Source organism: Cryptomeria japonica, chromosome 3 (assembly GCF_030272615.1).
Source record: "Cryptomeria japonica chromosome 3, Sugi_1.0, whole genome shotgun sequence".
NCBI classification, from domain to species: domain Eukaryota; kingdom Viridiplantae; phylum Streptophyta; class Pinopsida; order Cupressales; family Cupressaceae; genus Cryptomeria; species Cryptomeria japonica.
Window position 1 is genome coordinate 127,230,756 of NC_081407.1, and position 15,137 is coordinate 127,245,892.

General features: G+C 35.6%; 1 protein-coding gene across 4 annotated transcripts in view; it reads right to left on the bottom strand.

Moving 5' to 3' along the window:
• Nucleotides 1–6,186, bottom strand: part of LOC131066540 (uncharacterized) — a 275,016-nt gene extending 268,830 nt beyond the window's left edge. For all 4 annotated transcript variants that reach the window (XM_058001323.2, XM_058001322.2, XM_058001321.2 and 1 more), the window contains exon 1: nucleotides 6,004–6,186. In XM_058001323.2, the coding sequence (XP_057857306.1) occupies nucleotides 6,004–6,067 (64 nt within the window). In that variant the 5' untranslated portion in view covers nucleotides 6,068–6,186. The remainder of the gene's footprint in view (nucleotides 1–6,003) is intronic.
• Nucleotides 6,187–15,137: the final 8,951 nt, after the last annotated feature.

A 15,137-nucleotide genomic window follows, 5' to 3' on the forward strand; every position in this document is an offset into this window, starting at 1 on the left:
CAATCCAGATAGCAGTGCCCAAAGAAGGGAAGACTAGGGACAATGTCACCGCAGATGACTACAAGACCACCACCATAGAGATGGGTAAACCTACCCAGGACCAGGAGGTCCAATATTTTGACGACTCCTGTAATGTTCTAAAGACAAGGCTGGCTCATGAGAAAGAAAAGAGAAAGAAAGTGGAAGAAGAGAACCAGCAGTGGAGGAAGTATGTTCTCCATCTTACCAGCCCGCTCAACCATGAAGTCCCAGCTACTCCACCACAGCCTCTTCAGCAGGGATCAATGAAGGACTATGATGAGATGAAGGGATCATACACTCAAGAAAAGGAGTGGATTTCAGATGTTGTGATACGTGCTAACACCCTGGTAGAAAACTTAGTATCAGTGCATGAAGCAACTTCTTTGTTGATTGATCGTATCCAGGATCTATCATCCAATTGGGAAGAAGTGGATGGAATTCAAAATGAAATACTCCCTCACCTAAAGGTTATCTGAGGCATGTCAAAGAAGAGCTTAGTGGATGCAGGCGTCATACAGACAGGAGACAGGTACGACTTCAGCACATGGTACTATGCTCTGGTCACTCGGATTGAGGTTCTGAAGAAATCCGAGACCAAGTGTTTTGAGACAGAGGCAAGGGTTAGAGAGATCCTGGGCAAGGTATTCCAGGTGGCGTCAGAGATCTGGTAGAAGGAAAGCCTAAGGGAGAAGCATTTACAAGCCGAGAACCTGAGAGCCAGGATTCAGACAAGCTTCTTCCGAGATTTAGGGATGATTGACAAAGGCGATCTTTCTAAGATTGCAAACTTCCTCTCCATCGATGACAACTTCCTCACCCAAGCAGTGGAGTGGGAAGGCATCCTTGCCACATGCGCCAATGATGTGGATCTCATCGACTTCCAAATTGGCGGTTTGCCAAGTGTCACCATGGAGGAGGTCAAGCTCGTGGTGTCCAGATACGTTGAATCTCTGAAAGAGGAAAGTGGCCACTCACCTCAGTAAAATTAGCAGTTGCGCCACTTGTCACTCTTTCATTTGCTTGAACTGATAATATTTCGGGAAACCCTAATTAGGGTTTAGGACTTTCAATCTTGGCCCTTGATCGCTGTTTGATCTCAGCCATTCATTTATTTTTGAGAAACTATATAAGGTTCCTCCTCTCATTTGAAAAGGGTGAGGTTTTTGATGTATTGTTGCTTAAGGTCATTTCCAGATAATATATTGCATGTGCGCTGCTTTGTAATCTCTATTATTTGAATGATTTGCATGGTTTCAATTGCCTCAACATTTAGTTAAAATTAACTTAGATTTGCTTTCATTGTTGTTAATTCGAATGAAGGATTTGATAAGTGTCAATTGATGGTGTATCTCCGCTCCTACTTTTGGTGTATGGATGATTTCCATCTCACCGTGCAAAGTTAGTCTAAGCCCATCCCCTGTGCATCCCAACATCTCGATCATAAGCACAACCCATTGAAGATTGCACCGGCCTTGTGTAGTTGTCCCTAGTGTGGCGAAGCAAGGTTTGGTTTCTCAAGATCACCCAGCTGATACCGTCTCCAGAATTCATAGGATTAGATTAGCCTTCCTAAATCCTATTTCTTTTTCCCTTTCTTTTGAAAGTCTAAATCCCAGAAAATCCCCAAAAAAAAGAAGAGCTTAAATTGCTAAATCCATCTAAGTCCAGCAGTTCAAAATACTTGTCAAACGTAAGTCCCCCTTGAAAATTTCAGCATACACGACCCAAGAAGCTATTCCCCTAAAGTCGCTTGTTCGCACATATAGACCTTGGAATCAGTAGTGATTTTTCAGGAGAGGATAGAATACCTTCAGGTATCCTATCCTAATGTTTGGTAGATGATAAAACAGACACCAACACTACTGTGTTTATTCTAATCAGATCTGAGATCTTTGGTTGCTGGATTTTTCCTCCAAGAGGGAGGTTTTCCCAGGGTACATGTGTGTTATGCGTATGATTTACTTTGCATTCTGATTTTTTGTTCTATACTGCTAATCTGACTGCTAAAACTAACAGCTTGGTCATTGACATGCTTCCTATGCTTTGCGGAGTTGGAATGTCCTTGGACATCTTCCGCATGCCATGGTCGGACTTGGACAATCTCTTGACTTGCTCTTCCTTAAGCAGATTTGGAAAGTGTTTGTATATCATCTCTCTTCCAATCTTTATCTTGCCTTTTACCATCCAACCTAGGCAGACTTTGTGGCTTGCGCCACACACTTTATGCTTTCTTTTCCCTAGCCGGACTTTGAAGCAATCTTGACATGTCCATGCGGCGGACTTGGAAGACATGATGCCAACTTTGTCTTGTTTTAGGAGGAGCGGACTTGAGCCACTATGTTTATTCTAATCAGATCTGAGATCTTTGGTTGCTGGGTTTTTCCTCCAAGAGGGAGGTTTTCCCAGAGTACACGTGTGTTATGCGTATGATTTACTTTGCATTCTGATTTTTTGTTCTATACTGCTAATCTGACTGCTAAAACTAACAGCTTGGTCTTTGACATGCTTCCTATGCTTTGCGGAATTGGAATGTCCTTGGACATCTTCCGCATGCCATGGTCGGACTTGGACAATCTCTTACTTGCTCTTCCTTAGGCGGATTTGGAACGTGTTTGTACATCATCTCTCTTCCAATCTTTGTCTTGCCTTTTACCATCCAACCTAGGCAGACTTTGTCTTGTTTTAGGAGGGGCGGACTTGAGCTTCTTCTTGCCATGTTTACCAGCCACTTGTCTTGGGCAGACTTTGTGGATGTCATGCCATTCTTCTCCACCATACTTATTCAAATTGTCATGTTCATCTTCCTTGGGTGGATTTGCTTCTTGCTTAGGGAATTTTCCTTGACACTTAACCAAATTTTGAAATTTTATTCCCCAAGGAATCAACAGCCAATTTTTTGAATTTTTTCTCTCCAAGGTATCAACACTTAGCCAAGTTTTTGAATTTTTTTCCCTTAACCTAAGGTAGGAGTTTGATGAATCTTTGCTATGGATTACTTGACTGAAGGTAGGAGTTTGCTAGTGCTTGGACAGCTTTTCTTGTGCAAGAGGTGGACTTTGGAGAGTTTCTGCCAAGAGTGGACTTGGAGGCTCCTTGGACAAGGCGTACTTGGATGATGCTTTGCCAAGGCGGACTTAGCATGTGCTTGGACAATCTTCCAAGGCGGACTTTATGTGTCTCATGCCAAGGAGGACTTCACTCTTCCTTGGAGAAGGCGAGGTTTGAAGAAGCTTGGATATGCTTCCACTTTGCTTTGCCATCCTCAATTTAACCTTGGCGAACTTTGTCTTCCATTAGCCATCCTTGGCTTGGGCGAAGTTTGAAGATGTCTAGACAAGTCTCCTTATGCCTTGGGCGAACTTTCATCTTCATGCCACCTTTTCTCCAAAACATCTTCATTCAAATTGTCATGTCCATCTCTGACCTGCCATGTTCATACCTAGATAATCTGGAACAAGAACCCTAATTAGGGTTTTACTTTGCTTTTTACCCTTAAAGACATAATTTTTAAAATTTGAGAACATGGGTAGCAATAATACAACTTGAGGATCAATAATACATGCATCATTCTATGTATGCATTAGTACACATATAGAACTGCATGTGTCCTAAGTCAAATAGGTTTCTACTTTTGACTTAGTCACAATTAGTTGTAACTTCTCCCTATTTTTGTGCATCATCCCTCTTCTATATATATGAGGGATCCTTTTGTAATAAAGATTTTTTGGCTAATACATCAAAACTTTGCAGAATTGAAAAGCTATCAAAGACTTTGGACTTGTAGTGTACTCAAGAAGTTTAATCAAAGAAGAAAAGAAGTTGCATCCAATCTTTGTCTTGGGACTACTTTATTGTGCGAGGGAATGTTCTTATGTCATTCTTGTCTACTTTCTTTGAGATTAAATCTTGCTTTGTGAAAAGTATTTGAGTTGAAAGAGATAAAGTAAAATATTGTAGACTTTGTGTTATGATATCTTACTGAAAAAAATTGTATTAAGTGGATATTAAGACGAAGACTTTATGCTTTGTTGAGTTATCTTGTTAGAGTAGAAAGTTTTATGATATATTTGAAAGGCTTTGTGGTTACAATATATGAACATTTGGGTTACAGTGGTTGAGAGGACTTAAGTATCTGAAGGAGACTTTGAGCTCTTTGTATACAAAAGACCCGTCCCTTAAGTCATTTTCAGAAAAGGAAGCAATGGAAAACTTTGCACTTTCATGGACAATTTGCTTCCAATTAGCATAGAATTTTAAGATTACTGCAAGTTAGAATTGTTTTGTTGCTCTATTCTAAATAGAGAATTGGAGAAATACTTCTTCTAAAAAAGAGAACTAAGTTACTGTATCATCCTGAAATTAGTGTAAAGTTAGCAGGTGGATCAAGAATAGATATAGATTGCAGCAGAAAGGGGGAGCTTTCCCTTATAAATAGGAGAACCCATATCTTGCCTTCTGAGAGGTATTGTCTCACACAGTGTGGTGAAAATCCACATTTTGTAAGCCTCCCCAAGTTTACAAAATTTTCACCCAACAAAATTGAAATTCATATTCAACTGCATTAGTCTAAAGTCAATACGCCCCACTCATATGAAAAATAATTATATTGGAAAGGGGAAAATCCTCAATGCATCATCTCACTGAGATCCAATTTCAAGCCACCATCAAGACTGAAATAGAACCAAAGTTGCATGATAGAGAGAAACTTAATCAGTTGATTCAAATATTTTCTGCAGCGATGTGTTGACACAACCAAGGTGACAAGACCAGTATCTTTTTACCTTATGTAATGAAGAAAGGTAAGTTCCAGTTGTTTTGGTTTGGTTTCAAGAATTCATTGAACAAGATAATCACTTAAGCGGGGCAAGAAATACATGGCAGGAAAAAGAGTAAAGGGAACCCGCTGTGAAGGGTAAACCATCACCCCCGTAATGAAAGGGTGAGACTTCGGCCTTTAACTGTTGACAGTGAAATGATGTAATCTCTTCATCAACAGTATCACTAAACCTCACCAGCTGAACATAAAAAAAAATATCAAATGAAGCTGACTAACTGACTAAATGTCATCTCTCAGACCACATAGCTTGGGCTAAATGTGAAGTTGCATAAAAAGTTTTCATGTCAACACTCTACACAGTTTGAAACTTCGCAATAACTTGCCCAAAAGAGTTGTCTCCGTTGAATTTATTGAGAATTTAATCAAACTCTTGAACATTACGCGTCTCAGCTCGAAATTTCATTATTGAGCGTTTTGTAGATCTTTCATAGGGTCAGAACCCATCCGTGTATGTACCAAATAGGTAAACTACTGCTGAATTATTAGGTCTGTTGTTAAAATGTTTGATAATAAGTTTTTTTATTAAAAACATGGATCAATCAGGAGTTAAACTTGTAACCTCCCGTAAACATGTCTACCAGCCCATCACAGATTCTAATTTTCCCATAGCAAAAGTTGAAATTCCAACATCCCAAATATCCTGAACGAGAGCATTTTTAAGATTGCCCCCTGCTATTATGTAGATGCGCAACTGTCTAATTTGACCAAATTAAGGGCTATGAGTGATCCCATAAGTTCCCCCAATCTCATTCCGTTGCAAGTTATATGTAAAAATTTCATGATCAAACCTATAACCTCCCGTAAACATCCCTACCAGCCCATCATGAGAAATTTCAAATCCCAAATATCCAGAACGAGAGGATTTTTAAGATTGCCCCCTGCTAATAAGGACGCATAACTGTCTAATTTGACCAAATTAAGGGCTAAGAGTGATCCATAAGTTCCCCATACCATTCGATTGCAAGTTATATGTAAGAATTTCGAGGTCAAAGAAATAATGAATCTAAATGTTAATGTCTTTCTAGGTAGTGGAGAAAAAACAAGGAAATAAGATTATGTAGAAGGCCACCCATAGTTAGCTTTGTATCTGAGCTAAGAAATGAGAGACGAAAAAAGAAAAATAGAAATGGGAGTGAAAATCGTACCAATGGTGGAGCAAAAGTTGGCACGACCTTGCCTCAGCCTCAGTGCTTCAATGTCCAGGTCCATCTTTCTCGGTCTATTGCTTCAGCTGAATCCTTTTGTCACAGAATAAATATGTAAAATAATATTAATAAATATTACTTTCTTTGACCTATTGGGAGCTTCTTTTCGCTTCTGGACTTTTTTCACCCTTATATTTATGCACCCAATCAAAGCTTAATGATATGAAAATGCCTATCCATTTCATAGTATTTTCAACGAACCGCTTGTACCGGTCTATTTCTTATGGACTTATATTTGTGGTCGCATAGATTTATTGATTTTTTTTTTATTACCTTCATGTTATGAAGAATCCTAAGTATTAGGAAAGAAGGTTCATTGAATTCTCTAAATTATGTAGAAAAATGAACTTAAATAAGCATTAATGAATAATTTATTTAAATTAAAGAGTTAAGATTGATTATGTAATTGATAAATATGTTGAATTTTTTTTTTAAATAAAATAATAGTATTTAATTTTAGATAATATTATTTTTGTCTTGATAGAGTTATTCTATTTTAGTCAGATTCATGTTTATTCAATGATTTAGCATAAATGATCAAAGATAATAAGTGAATGCTGAATTTAAGTTGATGATCAATAATGCTTTTTGAGTGATCAAGTAAAATGAAATGAGAGATTGTGGATATCTAAAATGGGATTAGGTTGTCATTAAATAGAATGTCTAGCACACAAGTTAGAAATTTGTATACTCTAATCAATTTATAACAATTAGATGAAGTCAATAAGAGATTAAATTTCAAATTGAACTTTGAAAGTTTTAAGTTCATTCCTATGTTGCAAAATTGACCTAGGTTAGTTTCAAACTCATGGATTTGACTTAGAATAAAGAATAGATAAATTGTTAGGACCTATCCTTTGGGATGTGTATAAATTGAATGAGGTAGAACTACATTAATATTTATGCTAAAAGGTGTCACTTGTACAATAGTATTACATTAGCACAACCTAGTCAAAGTGAGTACAAAGTGAAGGGAAAAAGTGTGGGGTGTGTACTTTTTACCATTACTCGTTATAAAGGCTAGAAATGCATGCCTTTACTTTTATACCTTCATTTTCTATTATTTTGGATTTTTTTTGTAGTATATTGGTGGAGTATTCAAATTGACTTATTTAATGAGTAAAAATTGATCTAAATCTTAAACTTGTCACCTAAATTTGCCTTGTCCACTACCTTAGTCAAGCCTTGATAAAAAAAAAACTCTCAGGTATTTTATCAACTTAAACTAAGTTGTATGGTGTAATCTTGTTCATGGATTAGGTTGTGACATAAATTTTAGTCCTCCAAATTCAAAATTCAAATATCTTGCATATAAAGCCAACTTTCCTAGAATCTAATTACTACCATGTATTAAAATGGCAAGCATAGAGATTGATAAATGATACCACGATTGAATGTAATGAAAATAAAGGGATGTTAGTATTTCCACGTGAGTGAAATCATCCACTTATATTGATATAAAAGGCTTTTATAAATATATATTCCATGTGCAATCAACTTACCCTACAAACTAACCACAAACTATCTTTTTTGTTAAAAATATGAAACCTAACACATGCTAACATTTATTTAATCTACTAACATATTGTGATGTAATAATACTAGCATCCCCCTATTACATCACTTTAAACAAAGGTAGTAACAATAGTATATTATCAAGATAAATCACTATAGCACGACTGAATAATTGATGAACCAAAATATACTTTGCATCTATAGATACAAAACTTTGTTAGTGGATCAAGACATACACCACATCTAGAAGTGAAAATTAGTGAATATATCCCTTCCTCAAAGAAAAAAAACTCCCCTTGATCTAAAGGGGAGACAATATGAATATTTTGTGTATCTCAAGCAATATACTGAATTTCTCTAAGTGAAGATAACTCAAGATGCCTGAATGTGCCTCCAAGCTTATTTTAGACCTTTTTAGTTCTTATTTCAAAGAACGTGTTCCTCCTTGTTATCTTGGTTAGAGGTTGAGATCATGTGCTACAAAACACACTTGATTTCATCTTCCATGATGACAAAAGAGTTATACGTCTTCAACTTGTTGATGATGAGATCCTTGGCATGGTCAATGTGCTTTATCACTACATATCATTTTTTCTTACAATAGTAGCACCTAAAAATTATTGTTTATTTAAATGGTGAACTTTTTATTGATAAGCATTATAAATTCCTCAACAATTGAGTTCTTCATGAAAAAGGACACTCATAAGGATGTTGAACAAATCCCCTAGTGTATCAATGCTTGCAATATAATGTTAAGAACCGCATTTTGCAAAACCACTTTGTTGGGAAAATTAAAATCACCTAAAATTCTTACTAAGAGTGATGAAACCAAAGGGTAGATATATGCCCCCCATTTCTACTTGCTTATTACACATGTAGAAATAGAGTATCATGTATACCATGTCGAATTGTGAAAAAAAAAGTGATGGCAAATGCTTTCAATATAGTCATTAATGAAACACACACCATATCAAAGAGTATTTGGTAAGAATGATAGTTGAATCATGATTCCAATGCAATGAATGACATGTAAATTGGATATCTCTAGCTCAAGTTATGATGAAATGAGTGAAGTATGGTAGATTAGGGTTTAGAGATAATTTACCTCAAATAGTGAAAGTTTTTAACTCTTCAACCTTTCACTTGTATTATTCAATTTTATCTTTATTGTAAAGGGGTCCACACTATGTGAGAGCAAGGATGCGATGTATGTGAGAGTATGAGTGACCCATGATAGAGATGTTGAGGTGACATGCCATGAAGGGCATCCAAACCCATGAGGTAGATCACATTGACTTTACCATGTACTTGATTTTTTTTTTTTTTGCATAAATACATGCAAAATGACCTATGTTAAGGTTGTGGGGCCACCTTTCTGGGTTCCATAGTCCTTTCTAGGTTCCATGGACCATATTGGGCACCATAGTCCCAATTTGGGTTCAATGGACCAATATGGGTGTCATAGAACTATTCAGGGGCCATGGACCAAATAGGTGACTTAGGGATTTTGCATGGAATTTGGTGAGATGTTCACAATTTGATGATGAGGTGAAAAGCACTGATGAAATCTCACTAATGTATTTTTAGCCCCCCCCCCTCCTAGTGATGTAGGTGTAATACCCTCAAAATGGTCATCTAAAACTATAGGCCCCTAGTCTCGACAACATCACCAAGGTCCTAACCAAAGGCAATTAAAATTAATCTTGAGCACACAATTAATTTCTTAAATCATCAAATGTCACATGGAAAATTAATCACTCAACATTAATTAAATAAATATTTCATTAATTGATCATTTCAAGTAAATCATTTTTAAACAATTATCCTATTTATTTTATTAAATATCTTAGTATATTTAATTAAATAAATCAATTTGCCATTAAATCATCAAAAAAGGAATTAATTGGAAAAAAGAATTAAAAATTTGAGAAAAGAAATCAAATGGAGATAATCTTGAAAACGAATTAAAAATTGAAAAAAAAACCGAGGAAAGCAATTAAAACAATTAAATCTCAAAATTGAATAAAATAGAGAATAAATCAGTTTTTTTTTTTTAAATCTAAATTTTAGTTCAATTTCCTCTAAAACTGAGAAAAGAAGCCAATCACATCAAGTCACCTAGATTATGCTTCTTCTTGGAAAATCTTGACCACTCATCATTATTTGATCTCGGTCGTTGGTTTCTTTCTGATTTTTTTATAAATTCGGGCTGTCATCTCCTGATCAAGGATCCTAGAGAATATATTGTTATCATGTTGTTTTTGCTCTAGGTTCATTAAGATTTTATATCGAGAATATTTGCATATTAGTTATTGCATATTTGTTAAATCATTTAGCTTAATCATGTTAGCCTAATATTCATTAATCTTGCATATCTTGCATTTATCTAGCTTAATCTTGCATCGATTTAGCTCAATTTCATACTCATATAGATTAAATCCTTTGTTTAGGTGTTGTCTAGTCACTGGTATTGCATATCTGAGAGCAAGACTAAACTCGATCTACTAGAAGGCAATAGGTCACTTTGTGATGGTTTATTATTCATTGTTGATTGATTTACTAACCATGCATCTAATGACTTATTGAAGTGTTGTGTATTCCAGATATAGATACGATCCACTTTTCACACACATTTTTGGCGCCCACCATGGGGCCTGAGAATTTCATTTTTAGCCTTGCAAGATCTTTATTTTATTTTTTGTATTTTTTCTATACAATCTCTGCAAAAGTTCGTACGACTTTCTGCAACATACAGGATGAGTTTCTGCAACATATAGGACGAGTTCTGCAATTTGTCGTTCGGCTCTATGGGAGTAATCATACGAGTAATTGATTTTGTCATTTGCTTCTGGGTTTACTCGTTCGGTTTGGTGAGAATTCTCGTATGGTCAAGTGAGAATACTTGTATGAGTTATTGTTCTGTCGTATGAAAAACAAAGAGTTTTGTTTAGGAGTTTTCTTGAAATTAGGCTTGTGGAAGGTCAATATATATGGAATATAACATTTAACTATAATTTATACTTTAATTTATATTCCATATATATTGTCAAGATGTTTGAGAGGGGTTTCGAACCTCCAAGAGTTATAATGCAAAATCTAGTTTTGGAGGATCTTCCAAATGTCAGACTTAGTCAAATTTCAGGGCATTTCAGCATTAGGAGTGAAAAATTTGTAACCAAGATTTAAAATTAGGCTTTTGTAAGCCCACCAAGAGATTTGATATTTCACTAACTTTTTCTTCTTGTGGATTTCTAACAGTTTCTTGCAAGTTGGAGGAGTTAGATTAGGATTTTTTGAAAAACAAATTACTTTTAAGGGTTTTTCTTGAATTATTATTTTATGATAGTGACCCTAACCCTGAATTGTCTTTTGTCTACCTAAGATTTTCACAGCCTAACCGGTTTCTTGCAAAATGCTTGTCAAAGAATTTATCAATCAAACATACGCTTGCCAAAGAATAAAAAACAACATGACTACTAATGTGTTGGTTTTGCAGGTTGCCTAAAGAGAATCGACCAATCATTGTGTATTCTTTCAATTCATTTTTAGGCACTTAAATTGCTATTTGGTTAATGAACAAATCTGTCTTTTGTGTTTTAAAAAAACATTAAGAGGTAGGAGAGTATGCTCTTGTCTGCACAGACAATCATAAATCTAGACCCTTGAAGCTTTTTCTAAATTTGAGATTTGTGTGCCTTTAGCGGGCCTATCACAATGGGATAAAGTAATCACCCTGTGAGAATGACCCAAGTGAGTATAGCTAGACCTGAGCATTCCAACTCACTATAATAAATAGGTCTCTGGTGATTAAAGTCTCAGAGGATGAGATTATATGAATTTTCTCTTTGAGATCTGTCATATCGGGCATTTTGTAGGGCCTCGCGGTCTCAATCACATTTACCTGGTACATGTGCCTATGTTGGTGCCTCGTTCTCAAACTCCTCTATAAGAGGTGCATGCTCTCTCGAATTTGTAAATCGAGGGAATGGATGTCTCTGAAACCAATCTCTGTATTGGGGCAATGCTCCCACGTCTGCAACATCCTCTAGATAATCCCATATTTGCGGTTGTAAACTTGCTAACTCCTACATGCTCAGCGTATATGACAGTCTAGATGCCCATCCTTGTCTCTCCTCCTCTCCATATTAGGCATAGGTTGTGAACTCCTGGGATATACTCTATGGTCTCTCATACTGCCTCATCACCCTAGATACTACAAATCATTCAATAATAGACACCAATCTACCAATGAGAGGTCGAGTCATGAACATGTCCTTCCTCTGAGCTCTCCAATCGTCCCACAACTCTAGACCCCTATATAGTCTCCATACTACACCAATCAGATCATCCAACTGCCTCCTCCAATAGTCAGTCTTGCCTAGGTGGGGCTGAGTAACATAACCTGAATAACGAGATACAATAGCCTGGTGCGCCTCCCGTGAATCATATACAATAGGTTTGCATACCGGTATGTGCTCCCATGCCCATATCTGTAGAACCAAAACACCTGTTGCCATGCTCTTCCCCTCCCGATACACAATCTTGTGCATCTCATGATACATATGAGCAAGTAAACATGATCCCCACCCTAATCTTACTGGATGAGTTAGCAACCTCTCAAGCATTATGCCCCAACCACATAGAAATCCTTGTTGTCCTCTACCAGGCATCACAAAACAACCAATCATACTTGCCAAAATGCAAGCCAGAGGGTACTGTGCGCCATATTTGCTCATCAAATCATCCCACGTAATAGCGAGTTCAAGAATAGTCTCATCATGAATATACGTCTCAATGCCAAAACACCTAGTCATTGAGTAGAATCATAATCAACCTTGTCTCCAGTGAATGGAATCCTTAAAATCCTATATATATCCTCTGGCGTGATAGTCATCTCTACAACCGGTAGATGAAAGGTGTTATGCTTTGAATCAAAACGCTTGACTAAAGCAGTCAACATACCGTTATTCACATGGATATCAGCCATCTGTAAAAGGTATTTGAATCCACACAAACCAATATGTGCTCTCTCTGCATTAGATAACTCCGCGAACAAGCCTCATCGTCGGCAGAAATGTACACCGAAACTGAATATTCAACAATCGAATCTGCAAAATCAAACATAAAAATTGTAAGCACATGATCCAAATTACGCTAAAAATATGTTAAACATGCTCACAAATCTAAATATACAAAATTAAAAATTGTTGTTTACATTCTAAAAAACACTTGTTGTTTTTTATACAAGTTTCCACACACAAGCAGAAACTCATACGAGCAAACATTACATCCCACACGATTAAATATTCCCATATGACAAAAGATATCCCCTTGCATAATAAAATGGACTACCACAGATTGCCGTACAAGAAACAATGTTCAACCGCACAACAAAACGATGAAAACAACTTTGAACGAAAAATAAAAATGCAAAAAATTAACAAAAATTCAAAAAATAAGAAATGCACAAGCTAAAGATTGATCACTTACCACTGGGTCATAGTTTCGCGGTCGATTATGACATCTCTAGTGCTCGAATCGATGCTCCTGAATCAAAATGGCCATTTTTCTTCGCATGAGGGTTTTTCAAATTTCAACTTTGAGAGGTAACAATGAATTGAAAATGACACATTGAACCCCTTATATAGCCCAAACCCTAATTTTCAATTTGCTTCGATGGACCTAAACCTTGTATCCTAAACTAAATTGACTGTCCTGAGTCCATTTTTGGGATCGAAATCTGATGTCAATTCTGTAGTCAAAATTTCACGACGTTGACCACTTAGCACTTTCATCCTCAAGTCAATTTTTGAATCATTTTGCGCTCAATTCTAAATCTCAATTTAAATTCTCAAATCAACTCTGATTTTAATCTTCAACATCAATCTTCATGCTCAAATAATTATCACTACTAAAAATTGCCTAAAATCGTTGTACCCTCGCTATCTTTCGATTTCGCTCCCGAGGGGGCATACTCATAACATCTTTTCAGTGGTCATCATCATCAAAAGTCGTGAATATTTTTCAAATCTTCATCTAAAGTCGAGCAAAATTCTTTTCAAACAAAGAAGATCAATTAAACCTCGTTACTAGGGGCATCTTAACTAAATCACGTCGTATCAAGTTGAGATTCTTTGATGTCAAATAAAGCAATCTCTAGGGGCATATCAATTCTTTGTCCTTATCTAAATCAATCTTCAAATTGATGTTCAGTTTCAATCACATCAAAATCAAGCTGGACATTCTCTCTTGCTAATCGGTTCTTGTTTAATCAAGTTTGGAATCAGTTTTATTGCTTTGCTTAGTTGATTCTTGTTCAATCAAGTTTGGAATCAGTTTCGCTTTTGCTTCGCTCTATCTAGTTCAATCAAGTTCTAGATTGATGCTTGTTTTTTGATCAATCAAGTTCAAGAATAATATCTCGCTCTTTGTCGGTCCTAGTTCAATCAAGTTCAGGATCAGTATCACTTTAATAAACTCTATTCAGTTTTAGCACTTCAAATCAAGCTGAACATCTTGCTCTTCATCGGTTTGTGATCCATCAAGTTCAAAACTTATTTCTCTTTTTGACATCAACTATTCTTTGAATCAATGCGATGCTCGCACATTAATTCAAAGAGGGGCAAATGTAATACCCTAAAAATGGTCATCTAAACCATAGGCCCCCTTATCTCAATTTCATCACCAAGGTCCTAACCAAAGGCAATTAAAATTAATCTTGAGCACACAATTAATTTCTTAAACCATCAATGTCACATGGTAAATTAATCACTCTCAATTAATTAAATATTTATTTAATTAATTGATCATTTCAAGTAAATCATTTATAAACAATTATCCTATTTATTTTATTAAATATCCTACTATGTTTAATTAAATAGATCAATTTGCCATTAAATCAACAAAAAAGGAATTAATTGGAAAAAATAATTAAAAATTTGAGAAAAGAAATCAAATGGAGATAATCCTGAAAAAGAATTAAAAATTGAAAAAAATCTCACGAAAGCAATTAAAACAATTAAATCTCAAAGAGAATAAATTATTTTTTTTTTCTGATTTTATCTTAATTTTAGTTCAATTTCTTTTCAAATTGAGAAAAGCAACCAATCACATCAATTCGCCTCAATTGTGCTTCTTCTTGGCAAATCTTGACCGCTCATCATCATTTAATCTCAGTGGTTGGTTTTTTTTTTAATTTTCTATAAATTCAAGCTCTCATCTCCTAATCAAGGATCCTGGAGAATATACTGTTATCATACTGTTTTTGCTCTAGGTTCATTAAGATTTTATTTTGAGAATATTTGCATATTAGTTATTGCATATTTGTTAAATCATTTAGCTTAATCATGTTAGCCTAATATTCATTAATCTTGTATATCTTGCATTTATCTAGCTTAATCTTGCATCCATTTAGCTCAATTATGTACTCATGTAGATTAAATCCTTCGTTTAGGTGTTGTCTAGTCACTGGTATTGCATATAAAAATCTGAGAGCAAGACTTAACTTGCATCTACTAGAAGGCAATAGGTCGCTTTGTGATGGTTTGTTATTCATTGTT